Source organism: Haemaphysalis longicornis, unplaced genomic scaffold, assembly GCF_048455015.1.
Source record: "Haemaphysalis longicornis isolate Haplotype H1 unplaced genomic scaffold, Haemaphysalis longicornis Haplotype H1 scaffold_234, whole genome shotgun sequence".
Taxonomy (NCBI): Eukaryota; Metazoa; Arthropoda; class Arachnida; order Ixodida; family Ixodidae; genus Haemaphysalis; species Haemaphysalis longicornis.
The window spans coordinates 115,225-129,989 of NW_027526307.1; the positions used below are offsets into that span (position 1 = coordinate 115,225).

General features: G+C 47.1%; 1 protein-coding gene across 2 annotated transcripts in view; it reads right to left on the minus strand.

Moving 5' to 3' along the window:
• The window catches only part of LOC144172565 (putative phospholipase B-like 2), a 113,232-nt gene extending 108,166 nt beyond the window's left edge, over positions 1-5,066 (minus strand). For both annotated transcript variants that reach the window (XM_077701235.1, XM_077701234.1), the window contains exons 1-2: positions 4,945-5,066; positions 3,795-4,010 (exon numbers count right to left, since the gene is read on the minus strand). In XM_077701235.1, the coding sequence (XP_077557361.1) occupies positions 3,795-3,979 (185 nt within the window). In that variant the 5' untranslated portion in view covers positions 3,980-4,010; positions 4,945-5,066. The remainder of the gene's footprint in view (positions 1-3,794; positions 4,011-4,944) is intronic.
• Positions 5,067-14,765: the final 9,699 nt, after the last annotated feature.

Genomic DNA, 14,765 nt, shown 5'->3' on the forward strand with positions numbered 1-14,765 from the left:
TTTTCAGGGGGGGGGGGGGGTGCGTTCTGGCAGCGTTCTAAGAGCAGCGAGAAGAGAACTGGGGTAGCGCGTAAAGCGAAGCGTAGTTTATTAGTATTCGCTGCAATTGAAAGTACGCTAGGCGTCGTGTTCTGTAGCGGTGAAAAAGGAGTACTTCAACAAGTAGACGCCAGTATTTTCAAAACTGGTTAACCCGCCTTTTGGTCCGATATTGTCCAGGAATTTTGGGTCGCGTTTCACAATGGTACTGAATGCAAGCGGTGTGGGAAAAATGAAAAAAAAAAAATCCAGCATGTCATCGCACACACCTTCTACACATGTGGGCAACATGGATTATATTGCTGCGATTTTTCCTGATTATTTAAGCTTAGGTCCACCTTAAGACCTTAAAACGTGGCCACGCCGAGATAAACACATTTCTGGACAAGGTGATTCATGCCGGGAACTGAAAATGGGGTATATAAAAATGACACACGTAATGCCACACGGGAGACGCAAACTCCCAACTGTTTAATTTTACCGAGAAATCCTTCCGAAGCATTCTTGCGCATCCAGAGAAAGGTATTTTAAATTACGCGTAAAATTAGCAACAGAGTATAAGCAACGACTATCCAAAAATGGTATTTATTTTCGAAAAGGTACGAGAAGGATTCGATCACACAAGAGCTTGCGGGTGTAAACTACGTCTCCCGTAATGTATGGGCGATAGCGCACGGATCGTGTGCAGTGTTATTGTTTTTGTTTGTTTCTTCTTTCTTTTTTCTTTCTTGTTTTCTTTTCAGCACAATATCGCAAGGGTGCGGCAAATGCACGGGTATGCACAGGGCTTCTCGCTTCTTACCCGTTTCGTGTACTTATCTTTTATCCCTTAAATAATCCCCACGCCACCTTCAAAAAGCACCCTTTGACGTTCCCGAAACGGGAGGCGATTGCGCTCATCAATAAAAAAAGTGCAATGTGTCCAAGAAACGTTTATAACCCGTTTCAAACGCAAGCGGTGACCACAGCGAATATGTTTCGTTGAATAAAACCAGCGCATTAAACCGCAACGGCCTCTGATTATTTAGTTTCTAGAGTAGATTCTCAAACCCAGGTAACTATGTCATTGCTTACTGCCAAACAAATGCACATATTTGTTATCTTGTCGTGTGCAGCACGCGTGTTGCGCCGCGCACAACGTGAACGAGCAGACGACGAGAGGGCACCATCCACACTAAGAGCGGTTCGTTGCGCCGCCGCCAGGGGCCGACTGTGTTTCATCTCGGTGCGAATAGCTGCCATGTAGATACCTGTAAAGGCATTGTTGGCCTGTATCATTGTTCATTCCCTCGGCCCTGCCAGCACGTGAGAATATGTTGCAGTTCCCACATTACATTATTCTTTTAAAAAGTCATGAAAGGACCAAAAGTTTATTAACATGTAGCACTTCCTAGAAACTTGGCACCCAGGCTTTTATTGATTGATTGTAGGGTTTAACGCGCCGACGCAACGCAGGCGATGAGGCGCGCCGTAGTGGAGGGCTCCGGATTAATTTTGACCACCTGGGGATCTTTAACGTGCGCCTAAATCTCGTACACACGGGCGTTTTTGCTTTTCGCCTCCATCAGAAAAGCGGCCGCCGCGGCCGGGAATCGAACCCGCGACCTCGCGCTCAGCAGCGCAACGCCTTAGCCACTCAGCCACCGCGGCGGGTCGCGGCCGGGAACCAAACCCGCGTGCTCGTGCTCAGCAGCACAATGCCTTAGCCCCTGAGGCACCGCGGCGGGTGCTCCTAGGCTTTTTTACGGGCTAAGAGGTAAGCCCAAATAGACCGGTGCTCATACAGACATCCTTAAAACGTAGTGATGTTTGAAGCAGAACAATACAGCGGGCGCCGTATGTACAAAACTATTTCTCAAGAACTACCCGCCACAGTTCCTCAGTGGCTAAGGTGTTTTGCTGCTGAGAGTGAGGCCGCGGGTTCGATTCCCGGCCGCGGTGCCTGGTTTTCTGGTGGAGACAAAATGCAAAAAACGCCCGTGTGTACGAAAGAAAGAAAACGTGGCGCAAAGTAGGCGTGGACGAAGAAAACAAGGTAAGACAGACCCAGGCGCCAACTTACAACTGCTTATTCAAAGGAAACCACTCGAATTTATACATGACATATCTAAATAGAAACAACAAGAACAAAAAAAACACGACAAAAAATATCCACCAAGGTATAATCACGCAAACAATTTATAAGGTGGCGACAATGGCTAGAAGTAATAAGTACAACACTTCTGAAATTATGACAACATATCTACTCCAGCCTCTATAGCAATCAAGATGGCCCTAAGGCGGGTGCGTGATTTTCCGGCGCAGACCAAACGGAAAAGAGGAACGCGCAACTGCGCGTGCTAAACTACACGCTGTGAATTACAAATGATATTTCTTTGTCACTTCACGCTAAAACAGCGTGTTGGCGCAATTGTTGCCTGCTCTTTTGATAAAAATGCCTCTTTTGTATCTTGCTCTCTTCTGAAAGTTCTTATCCAGGAGTGGCTTACAACCATAGCTCTTGCAGTAATCTGCAAGGTTCCCGGCCGTGTTGCAACAAGTTTTGTTAAATCGTGTGTACGAGATTTCGGCGCACGTGAAATATCCCCAGGTGGTCAAAATTAATCCGGATCCCTCCACTGTGGTGCGCCTCATCGACTGCATTGTGTCGGCGCATTAAACCATACAATGAATGATTGAATGAATGAATCAATAAATTTCTTACGAACTGCTTAAATATACTTAATCGTGTTATTTCATCGTACATAACTCTATTCAGTCGAATGTTTTTACAAAGTGGTGCTTATAGGGTGAGTTTAACTACAGCACTCGATTTTATGGGTAGGTACGAAGATATTTTGAGGAAAGAAGAGAGAAAAAGAAAGGCAAGGCGCAGTTTGGCTAGCATGAGGGCGCAATCAACGGAGGAGGCAATTCTGGGAATAAGCGCGAAAAGCGACGACTTGTTTTGAACAGAACACTGGAAAGGGCGCCGTCTTGCGTTTTTTTTATGTGACGTCGCTTTTTCGCGGTTATTGCCAGAATGTATCACCAACTCGCACAGGTTTCAAGTGGAGCATGTAGTCCCCTTCTGCTGCCCGTTTGTCTTTTGCACTGTACCATCCACTTTACTTTGCCATGCTGTTCCTTCTAAAGGGACTGTGGAACATTTCCCACAAACGCTTTCAAGCTTTCCTTGGCGTCTGGAAGCACTGCGATAGATATCCTTATCACCAGCACAGAGCGGCACTGCATGATTTGCTCATCGAAGCTGACACGCCTTCCGTTTGTGTTTCGCCTTTGTGACTTTCTTTTGAAAGTGGGCACCGAACGTGTTGCTTGCTTCAATTGAAGGGAAGCCGGCCAATAGTCGCTACACCGCTGGAATGACGTAATTCTAGCAGTAAAAGAATGACAAGACCGGGAAAGAGAGAAAAATCTTCTCAGCAAGCTTGTAAGGTATCTTATGGGCACAGAGCAGTAATTTTTCGCTGAGGTACTTTTTGGTACCCCATTCGAAGAACTGGGTGTTTGGTTGGTTTCCATTTAAAATTTCAAAACAAAAATGTGTTGCAGGGTCAATTTAGGCCCGAAAAGCTTGTATGTTTGCATTTTAAAAACGACACTTTTTTTATTTTAAACCACGTGACCCACGCTTACAGTCAAGCTCCAGAATCGAGCTGTTGAACCTGTTTGCAATTGCTCATGGTGATAGTACGGCTAGTGAGCCTGACCACTGCTGTCGTTAACGATCAGATATATAACAGTTAACTCACCCAAAGTCCATGCGGGCGTCTTGGAGAACGCACACAGCAATGATGTCCTTGGCGGATGTGTCGTTGTGAGCTCGTAGCATGTTCCGTCTGGCGTCCCATGACACCACCACGGTTCGTGTTATGCCGGCTGCCAACACGACCGTCGCCAAGGCCGCACATAGCCCCAACTGGACGAGCAAGTTCATCTGGACCCCGTGATGCTATCCGTGCACATACCTGCGTGGCACATCCAACTCAACCCAGTTTTGTTTAGGTTGGACAAGTAAAACAGTGTCAAAGAAAGATAACCAGTAATAGGTGCCTCTTCTGATGTAGTAAATGCTGTCTACCTGTCGCGCATAGCTTGAGATTGTGAGTTGAATTTGACAGAAGCTTCGTTTCTCGCGGCGCCCTTTGTTACAGTTCAACACATTGCATGACATTAGGTTCAGCTGACTCCGCATGCAGACCGACCAAACACAAACTCGCTTAAATAACACGCGGCTCGAGCAATCATTCGCAGAGTACGTATGAGTGACTCGAAGCTGAGGAATGCGAAACTTACAACTTCCCTGTTTTCGGAACCCGAAACATTAGAGCGACTGTTTGAATAAAACTTTATTTTTGTACACGCTCGTTCTTGGGAGCATTTATGCGGTAACCTCCCGTTTGAGAAATCCTTGGATGTTGTCTACAAAAGCTGGCAGTAAATTTTTACTCTAAAAACCTGCAGGTAAAACAGGATAATAGTGCTCAAAACATGATCTGGTTACATTCGTTTTTGTAGCGCTTAGCCTGCCTCGGCCTTATTTTTACATGGCGTTAATTGAATGCTTCTAAAGCCCTTTTCATCTAACGAACTAGATTGAATGCATTCGAAAGAGCTTAGGTTTACGATCAAAAGAGAGCACTGCTACACATGAAGATTTGTACCTTGCAAAACTTATCTTCGCAGACCAATACGCACTACCTCAAATGAATACGTTCCATAAAAATGAACCGCAATAAACTTCTATGATGTTTCAAGCTACTTTAAATAAGCCTCTGCGGAAGCATTGATGGGACAATGTCCCAAAAAAGTGCATATTTTCATGCCTCGTTCAGCGACTCGCACGGTGCGGTATAATGCATGCAAAAATCAAAGCAAAAGCTACATCGTCTGGCAACTTACCTCAGTGCACACCGGGGTGCGCAGCTCTGTGCGGAAGCAACGGCGTTTGATCTAAAGCGGTGTAAGTCGACCAAGTTTTCTCTCTACTGGCTGCAGCGGACTTATCGAAGGTTGTATCTGTTCCTATTGTTAGCGTATATCGCTCGGAGGAGATAGCTTATCAACACATTCCTCCCTGCAGATAAGTTCCGCGTCCTGTGGAAGAGTAATATCGGGTAATCGTAACCTCGTATTAGGAAAACATGCACCGCGCACATTTGGGTGTCCTGAGCCCATTGCGGGAATTTTTTGTGAGCTAAAAGCAGAACAGCACCTGATTTAATACATGAAGAAGGTCTGATAGTAGCGTTAGTTTAAACTGGCACCTAAGTGTAGCAGCAAGTTGGCCGCTATCGGAAGATTACAGTGCCGTGAGTGTAAATGTATACCGCTGCAGTTGTTTTATGATGCATAAAATGCCAAAAGCGTGAATAAAGGTACCGCCGCCGCTTAGCCTTTCCGCACTGTGATTTGAGGCCTTGAGTGGGTCCAAAGCAGACGTCTCGGGTTCATGGTATCGCAAGGCACCAAATTCGAACGAGTGCATTAACCCCTGAGGAGCTCGGGACTAAACAAAGTGCCTCGTGCATGGTCGCGAGGCGTGAATGGTGAATCTGGTTTGGTGCACGCTATACGAGCATTAATTGAAAAAAAAATGAAAGCATGCTTGTGTAAGTGTAGCATGACTGTTTGCGGGAATTCTTGCTGAGCACGTGCTTCAGAAAAGTGTGAACGATCCCCCTAATTAAAGGACCCATAAAGATAACATAGAAATTCGGTTTCTTAGGAAGGCCGTTTTGTACCGATAACAACAATGCCTATTTTATCGCCCAATTCAAACAAATCATCGGGATATTAAAAAAAACACATTAGACAGCGGTGATTTCCAAGTCACTTTCCAGCGATTTTGCTATGACGTCACAGAATCTTGTTTACGCGACTGACGGCCCACGACCGAAGCCGCCGGCGAACAGCATGGATGGGAGATTGTAATGTTGCCTTTACTTGCGTTAGGTCGGATAAGTTGGATGCTAACGGGCATTTAAAACCTGTCCAGCCCTGAATTTTTCGTATCAAGCGGAAATTGTTTTTCTTCGTGTTTTCGTACAGCTTTGGGCCTCAGCAGCACAGAAATGAAAAGTTATGCTAATAGTGGCCGTGTTTACTAATTTACAGGTACGGCAATTAATTAGCTCATTGGGCAATTACAATTTTTTTTGTAAAAACATTTTTTTTTCCTTTTTCTTAAACCCTATGACACCATGATCTTAGAGAAAAAATTTAAAGCTGGTAATCCAAGTATTTACAGATTTACAGACATTTTGACAAACCGGAATTTCTATTTCCTTACCCGCGCTGTCGTCATATGCTGTGTCCACTGCAGCTTCTTCAGTTTCATTTATGTCAGCCCCCGCGAAAACTGAACAATCTGAATGTCCACCGTAACAGGCACCCCTGAACATCCCTCACCCAAAATAGTAGCAGGTTTCGTTTTGTTCTTAAGGCACTAGAGGATATTGTGTGTTTTGTGGTAAATGACGACACAAGGGCCGAAAGGGTTAACGCCGGTAAAATCCTTAACAGCGAATATTTTGAGCAAGTCGTTATTGTATGGGGTCCGCAGTTAAAAATACAAAGAACGTACCGAGCCCTCGTGGGCGCGTTCGTAGCGGCGACGGCCCGGCAGTTAAAAAACACAAGAAAATGCCCAGCACACGTGTTTGCGTGGCTTTTCACGGCCGCCCAGCGTCCCCGGCACTCGTTTATAAAGGCAAGCATACCCGATTAGGGAGATCGGCGAAGATTGGCCTAAAAATGGAGGAAGTTCACACTAAGGCGTAAGACTTGCAGGAATCGAAGCTGTATGCACGCTTCACGACCATCACGAGGCTTCAAGTCCATGATTTCCGCCCATTTCGGTCGTCTTCACTTCCGCAATGGCTTTTACTTTATGACTGTACATTAGTGGGAGCTTCTTTGTTTTGTTTTTTGAAGTGATAATCATTTCACATTACCTTGGAGGGACGTGCGCTATGACGTGACTCACTCGTTCCAAGCAGGTGTTGCCACGATTACGACAAAGGCTACAGTTCTTTATTTCGGCGAATTTTGACCAATCTCTGTAAGTGGGTAAGCTTGAATTTACAACCGTACGCAGGGGATCGACGCGAGGCACACACACTCGAGCGCTGGGCTTTTTCTTAGCTTTGTTGACTGCCTGGTGGTCGCCGCGAGGCCTGTGCTCACGTGCCGCGCTCCGCAATTTCTTGGTATTGTGAACTGCGGACACGAAAAATTACGATTTTCTAAGCAGCTTGCTTCACTGTTACAAAAAACTTCAACATTCGCCGTATCCATGGCAGCAATTACTCGGACCGAGAAAGGCACGTCATAGCGTATGCGCCTCCAATGTGATGTCCCGTGCTTACACCTCCAAAAAAAATTGGCTCCGTATTTGGTCCTTTCATTGAAAATGCCAAGAAAAGGCGATAGCCGACCGGCGCCTCTGGCAAGTAAACGCCTCCCTTCTCTTTCCCGCTAACCTCTCAAATCTTTCCTCTCCTGTCTCGTTCTTCCCAAAGTACCACGCTAGTGGTTTGCTCAAAGCAATTTCAATTGACCACGTTTTACTGCACCAAGTCTGGTGCCCCAATGCAGGGGCTGCCTTACCGCGGAGACGCACGTGATTAGAGGCAGCCTACTACAACTTAGTAACTCACAATGTCACCCGCCTTGACGTCCGTCGTAGTCTGCACCGTCGTTGTCCGCACCCCTCCTTTCACTATATAAAAAAATACTATCCGGCGCCTGGTTTCGATCCCTCGACCCTGGGGGCGGAACGCAATGTACATGGGGCTCTACCCACTGCGCCACAAAGCCGACACAGAATGGGAGGCTACGAACGCGCCTTATATCCTCGACTCATTCAAACTACGTCAAGAAGCTGCTGATACAACGCATTCACTACCACCAACTCCCCAAACACTCAACCTTAACGCAATACACCCACCCCATATGCGACGCATTTACTCGAGTCCCACTCGCGGGGAGTTGGACCGCCAAAATTTACGTTCCCTCTAGTATTTTATATAACCCCGTTTCCCTACTCCACGAGCGTTTCAAACGGAGCGTGAAACCTATGTAGTGGAACATTTCGTTGCTGTTGCCGTATTGATTTTTTTTAAATCCCGCATCATAGCGCGGGCAACAGGGGGCAATGGTTTCTGCAGTTGATATATTATGTTTTTTGCTATCGGAAAAACCAAACATTCCTCTATTTTTAAACAAAGAAACACTGCAGATATCACTCATGTATTGGATTTTCATCCTTATATTTCCGTAATGTCTTGTTCTTGTTCAACAATGTTGACAAGTATGAATACTGACACCGAACTTAAAGGTTCAGATTTCGCTGTGAGTATATAGGACTATAGCGCACTTTCTGTGTCTGCTTGGCCGGGAGGCTGCGTCGATCCACAGACACAGACAGACAGACAGACAGACAGACGGACAGACAGACAGTAAAGCATCCTGACGTGCTAGTTGGTCTGACATAATGGAAATAAACTTTGCGATGTGTGGTGTGTCCTCTTTTCTGCGCTGTGTGGTGTGTCCTCTTCTTTCGTCCCGTCCTTGCAGCGCGAAGTTTATTTCCATTTTTTCCGACATACAGACAGACCAAAATGTATGCGCCCAAAGCGCAACAAAGACTACCTTCTTAAAAATGAGAGAAGCTCACATTTATGGCAACAAGGATCGGGTTAAGGTCTTTGTGGCTGCGAAGAAAAAGCAAATAGACTAAAATCTTGTAATGAAGCCATAGTGATGGTCCAGAAGGTTGCGCACAGAGTCGCACAGGTTGTGTACCTTCAAGTCTTACGCTTTAGTGTGAGCTTTCTTCGATATTATAGTTCTGGTTCATTACAATTCACTCCGCTCATAATAATACACTAGGGCGTGGAATATGGGTTTTTATTATTTCTTTCGTTTTTTAGGTAAAAAAGGGTGTATCGCTAATAGAATGGGGCTGACTGAGCTACCAGCGTATAGCTCTTTCTTATCGAACGAAGTTGTACTTTGTCTTTAGAGCCCCTGTTGCGATGGTTTGCTTTAGTTGCTCTTTCTGTCCGATGTTTTGCGTATTTTTCAGTACCATCAGCAGACGTATCCGAGAGTGGAAGCGAGAACCGTTGTCCATCTTCGCCCTCTGTCTATATGCGCACACCACAAAAAAGTATCCCAACTCAACTCTTTTTTCCATGGTGCAATCGGATGAAAAAAGTGTCCGGCCACCAGCCGCCCTACTGGGAAAGCACACGACTAGTTTCTACTGCTTCTCTTAAGCGGAAGTACCTAACTGTGTGGAAGTGTTTCGAATGATTTTGTACGTGATCCTTCTGCCCGATGATGGCGCGATGTTTTGGTCACGTAGACATGAAAGCGCCACAAGATCGAAAATGGCTCAGCAATGGCTACTTCTCTCTAAAGAAAACGATAACCGTTTGCCTTCTATTAAAATCCCAAATAGCATTGAGTATAGTGCAATACTTCAGTTAAAACGGTGAGCTCTTCTGCTTTTCTCTCCGTTCACGATAGATGTCAGTTGAGTGCCTCAGTTTGCCGACAGGTACTCTAATGATTGTTCGAGCCCTAAAAACATTTTGCAGTAAAAGCTAATATAAGGCTCCCAGGGGGACCCTTCATGCGTAAGAAAGGAAACCATAATACCACTTTCCACTTAAACTAAATAAAAACCTTGTGGAAGATATATTGATACATATCTCAAGAAGTGCGACCACCTCCTGCATCTCCCCCACGATGTCCATGGTCCGATGGTCCGATTCGAATGCATTATTCCGGCCTTAGTGGCTCCAACACTGCGATTCATGCGGGCCGCTCACACACCGAGCCAACCGTGCTTTGCGTGGTCAATTTAGAGCGTTTTAGCAGCGGCTTTGGCTGCGTGTAGCTGCTTTGCTGCCCACCAATGTCGATATGTCGTCGCCGCCATTTCCATTACATCTTTTTTTCTCGTCTGCAAGCCATGCGCTAGCGTCCCAAGCAGCTGTCAACGCACGAAAGTCAGATAGGCGCGACGACCAACGAAATGAAAACTGCTGGGAGTAATGTTTGGAGATAAGAAGCGAGCACGTTGGATTAGAGAGCAAAAATCAAGAGGAGCAGGTGGAGTTTGGCTGGGCATGTATTGTGGGGAGCTGACAACTTATGCTCCACCTATGTCGCGGAGTGGTTACTCGACAAAGCAAATAAAATAAGAAGATCTGGTAGCAAAAATGAAAACGGTTAGCGAATGATAGGAGCAGTTGGAAATCAAGGGGAGAGGTCCCTACCCTGCCTTGGACGCAAAACAGGATGATGAATATGAACTTCCTGGTGACGATGGTCATGACACGCCGTGACGGGGCGCGTCGAGCAGTCGGACGACAGCTGCGTCGAGCAGAGGTAGTGGTGTGAACGTACCGCCACACCAGAGACGTCAGGAGTGAGGTGGATTAGACTGGGTTAGACTGAAATAAAACGAATTATAATGAATTGGCCTCTTAAAAAACTATCGCCTTGTTGTTGGTGCAGCAAGCAGCATCGCAGTCGGTTGCATAACTGTCCGTCCGTCAGTGCGTGAATGCGCTTGGTTGCATCAAGACATTCTTGTTGGACGCCGTCAGGTTGCTCGTGATCGGGGAGCGTCCGACTGAGATGTATTGCCATCATCTGGGAGAGCTTTGATCTTGGATTGGACGGCGTGTAGTCAAAAAGCTGGGTGCAGTATTGAGGTCAGTGGATGTTCGTGATGGGCACGCGCGCTGGCTGTCCAGATGGCCTTTTATTAATCCTGATGTGGTGTTATGAAAGTAGAAGTGAAGGACTTTGATTGTTGACATGCTCAAAGGGAAGGTTAGGATTACATGAAGGCTTTCTAATTCAGCCAGGCCCACGAATGCCGGCTATAAAATATGATGTTTAAGCACATTAGGATATACACGGAGAGTGTCTGGACTAGTTTTTCACTTTGTGTTTTATCGTTTTCAAACACAAAAAATGGCTGCGTATCTGCTTGCTTCGCTGCGAATGTCGCCGCAAGACGATAGTCTTCTGCGGTCCCTTTAGGGTGGAAAACCGCGTCATCTGGATACGTTCCTTCCAGAGATATCTGCACTTCCTCACAGAATGTATACAGTAATGCACGAAGGAGTACAATTTCGTTGCCACGCACCTTAATAGAAAAAGGAAATAGGAACTGCGGTACACGCGGGCGAATGTAATAGTGGGAAAAGTGTTGGCGCCACCTGGCACTGGCAGAGGGAAACAGACGGACGTGCGCACCCAGGGATACTGCCAGGTGGCGCCACGAGTACGATTGTGGTGCGCTCAGCATGGCGTTTTTTTTTCTAAGGCCAATTTTTTTCTATGGTGACTGCAGTGTTTCATGTATATTGCAAAAATCAAGAGTCCAAATATATTTTAACATGTTAAAACACTATTCTTGGGTTAGTTTTTTTTGTTGCATTGCAGCTGATAGAGCTTGCTTTTGTTGGTTTTTTGTGTGCGATTTCGGGTCTCCTTTGGTGGTGTGCCTCACGAGTGGTTTCACGTTCATTCACGGCAGCGCAGCAAAGTTTTCGCGGCTTTCTACTTCAACTCGCGGAAAGCATAACAGCCTTGAAAATGTGCAAACGGCACCCTTCTCCTTTCCCTCCGTCGTTAGAGATGAGCCGTCTGTGTTTCGCTGTGATTCGGAGGTGCACTTCGCGTTTCCACTACGCCTTTGTGGCTGAAGTCATGCAGAGTGTTTCTCGCAATCCCCCTCTGCAAGAATGGAAGCGGCATACAGCCGAAGGTGTCAATTATTCGGCCGAGGGTCACGAGTTCTTGACATGCGCTGACACAGTGTCGTGCAGACGACGAAGTCCACGCAAATCGTCCGAGGCACACACAGGCTGTATGTCGATGAGCTTGTTCATGTGCTTCTTAATTGGGAGCTCTTCGTTTCCGAAGCTATGTTTCAGAAACTGCATCGCGTCATTGAATCAACGGGACGTTCCCGGCAGACCGGTCAGCACGGCAGCTGCGTCACCTATGATTCTTTCTGGTAGTGGAACGTGTCCAGTGTGTAAAGATGTTGGTGTTTGCCCACCACCTGCTCTAACAGCTCCCAGAAGGGCTGCCGCTCCGCGGCCACGCCGCCGTACGCTGAACTTACCAAGCTTGATTCTTGGTAATTTTCGTTAATTCATTGTGACTTAAGCGGTTGACATCGATCACCGTTCGTTCCTCATATTGCTTGAGTTGCCGTTATTTTATCTGGAGAGTCTTGTCTTGGGCCGAAATTAATCTGTTGCACCAGCCCTCCAAAGAATTCGTCCCCGAGGACCTTGCATTCCAATACTTTTGTGTATTCTTCCTCCAGGACGTCCTCGGAAATGAGAGGCTCGACCTCGTCGTTGACGCTGTCGGGCTCCTTTTGAATAGATGTCAAGCGCGCATGTAGCATTCTCACCTCGTTCGGCGGGAGGTTAACTTGCAGGCCTTGTTGACATTTAAGGACGAGGCGTGTCGTCTGGTACTGGAGAACAGCGCATGTCTTGCGTCCGCGTTCCGTCTTCACCAAAACGCACCGCTGTTCTTTGTTCAGCTCACCCGCAGCACATTACACGATCGTTGTCGACACGTTAGGGCTTAATGGCGTTGATGTAATGCCGAGGGCACGATAAGTCGCGTGTTGCGGCATCAGAATTTTGTCCTTAACGATGGCGTTCAGAAAAAATTGGCATCGATTCACGCTGTGAAGATTATTGGAAAGTGAAGCTTTAAACGACACCCCCAACAACTTCCCATGCGATATCACTTGTATTCACACAAGTGGCTCTACAAAGAGTGAAACCACAGGTTCTGCCAGCTGTTACCTCCAATTGCGGTGGGGGGGTCCCGAACGCTGCAGCAGCATTGGCCACGGCCGGGCGAGAGTGGTGTACGCCGCCGCTGTACCCCGGCAGTGAGTAGGCAGAAAGAAAACGGAGAGGGGCGTCTTTCGAAGGGTGAGATAGCGGAAGACAGCCGTGATGATGTGCTAGCTTGTGGCTACTCCACCACGCGACACAAGCGCAGACCCTGAAACAACTCGGCATGTGAGCTTACTGATTCCGATTTATGCCCATTAAAACTATTTAATTTAGTAAGATTGAGAATTGCGAGAAAGTTGAGGGAAAGTTTTATACCCGATCTTCTTCAGAACCACTTGCTCTTTTCGCCTTTCGCGATACCTCTTAAAACACAAACGAATTGGTATTTACCAATTTAGAAAACGGAGTCCCACTCGTGGCAAGCAGTGCGCAAAAGGTGGCGTTTCTCTAGAGGCCAGATATCTGTATGTGGTCTCTACAATTTGGTTCCCCGCCCTTCAAACCAACCATTAACGTTTTTTTGCCTTACGACCACTTAATTCCGTCAGGTCCGGGTTACCCAGGAGATGCTGTTGAAGAAGTTAATCAAGCCATGTGAAGGAAGCGCTCAATGGATGCGAAGCAAGCCAGAACAGGACAAAAACAACAGTCGTTAAAGCAGAGGACAAAGCCGTACCGCCGACGCGCCCGCCAGCGAGCAGGCACCTCCGCGCGGGCAACGCCGGGTAACTTTGCCGCGCCCTCTACAGTGCGCTCCGTGTGTGAAATCCTCCGCCGCTTCCCTCCGCTACCCCATCTCCGTCACCTTGGGAGTTTATTGTCCCGTACGTCGCGAAAGATCCGTTAGCTGGTCGTGCATATGTTTGCGGTAGAACCGCAAACATATGCACTTTTGATAAGCTAAATGACTTATTTAACGAAACGAGCGCAACGTTATAAAAATGGTGCTTTTTCATTTGGGCTTGGAAGGGGACTCAATCGGCCGGCTCTCCTGCCATTCACTGCTCATCGGCCGTGCAGAGTTGGGTTTCAGGAGTACGCCGCACAGCGAGCATCATGGAGGCCGATTCCGGTGAAACATGAACGCGCCATGTCCTTTAGATCTGGGGCTCGTGTATGTAGTTTCGGTCTGTGCGCGACATTTACACTTCGCGAAATGTTGTATTTTCACTTATTTCCGCTTCGCAAAATGTTGTATTTTTGCTCAACATAGTTGACAAGCATGAGCACTGCCACCCGATCTGGTAGTACGGAAATGTTTTGCCTGTATAAATATCTCTTTCAACAATTCGCTTACCTTTCGATACGGCAGTAAAATCGAGGGAAAGCAGACAGGCATACCGAAATCCTCACTTTTGAGTAGCCCACGAAGGACTTTCGTCTTTATTACCTGTATTATCTCTGTCGTACTCATTAAATGATGCTAATGAGAGAACGGTGCGACACACTTGCTCGGCGACAATCCCTCCGTCGATCCGTGTACCATCTGAAAAGAATATTTTCTCCTTGGAGGGCTGAGGTCGGTCCGAGCTGACAATGTGTTTTCGGCGTTGTACTTGGGATCACAGTCAGGACAGCAGCTAAGGGGTTCTGCTCGAAGTTGTTGAACCTGCGATGGCAGCAGGCGTAATGTTTTAGAGCAAGCTCATCCTCGTCCCGTCGAGCGGACCGCCGTTGCAATAAATTTTGAGCTGCGCCGTGCCCTTGGCATCACGTGACCCTCCGAAAAGAACTCCGCCGACGGAGTGTGCCTTAGCCGCTACTGGTTTGGGGAGAGCGCTCTCCGCAGCTTCTTCACGCCCGATTACGTGGCTCACCGCGTGCATGCGATCTTGGCTGTGGAAGAGAATTAGACCAGGCCGT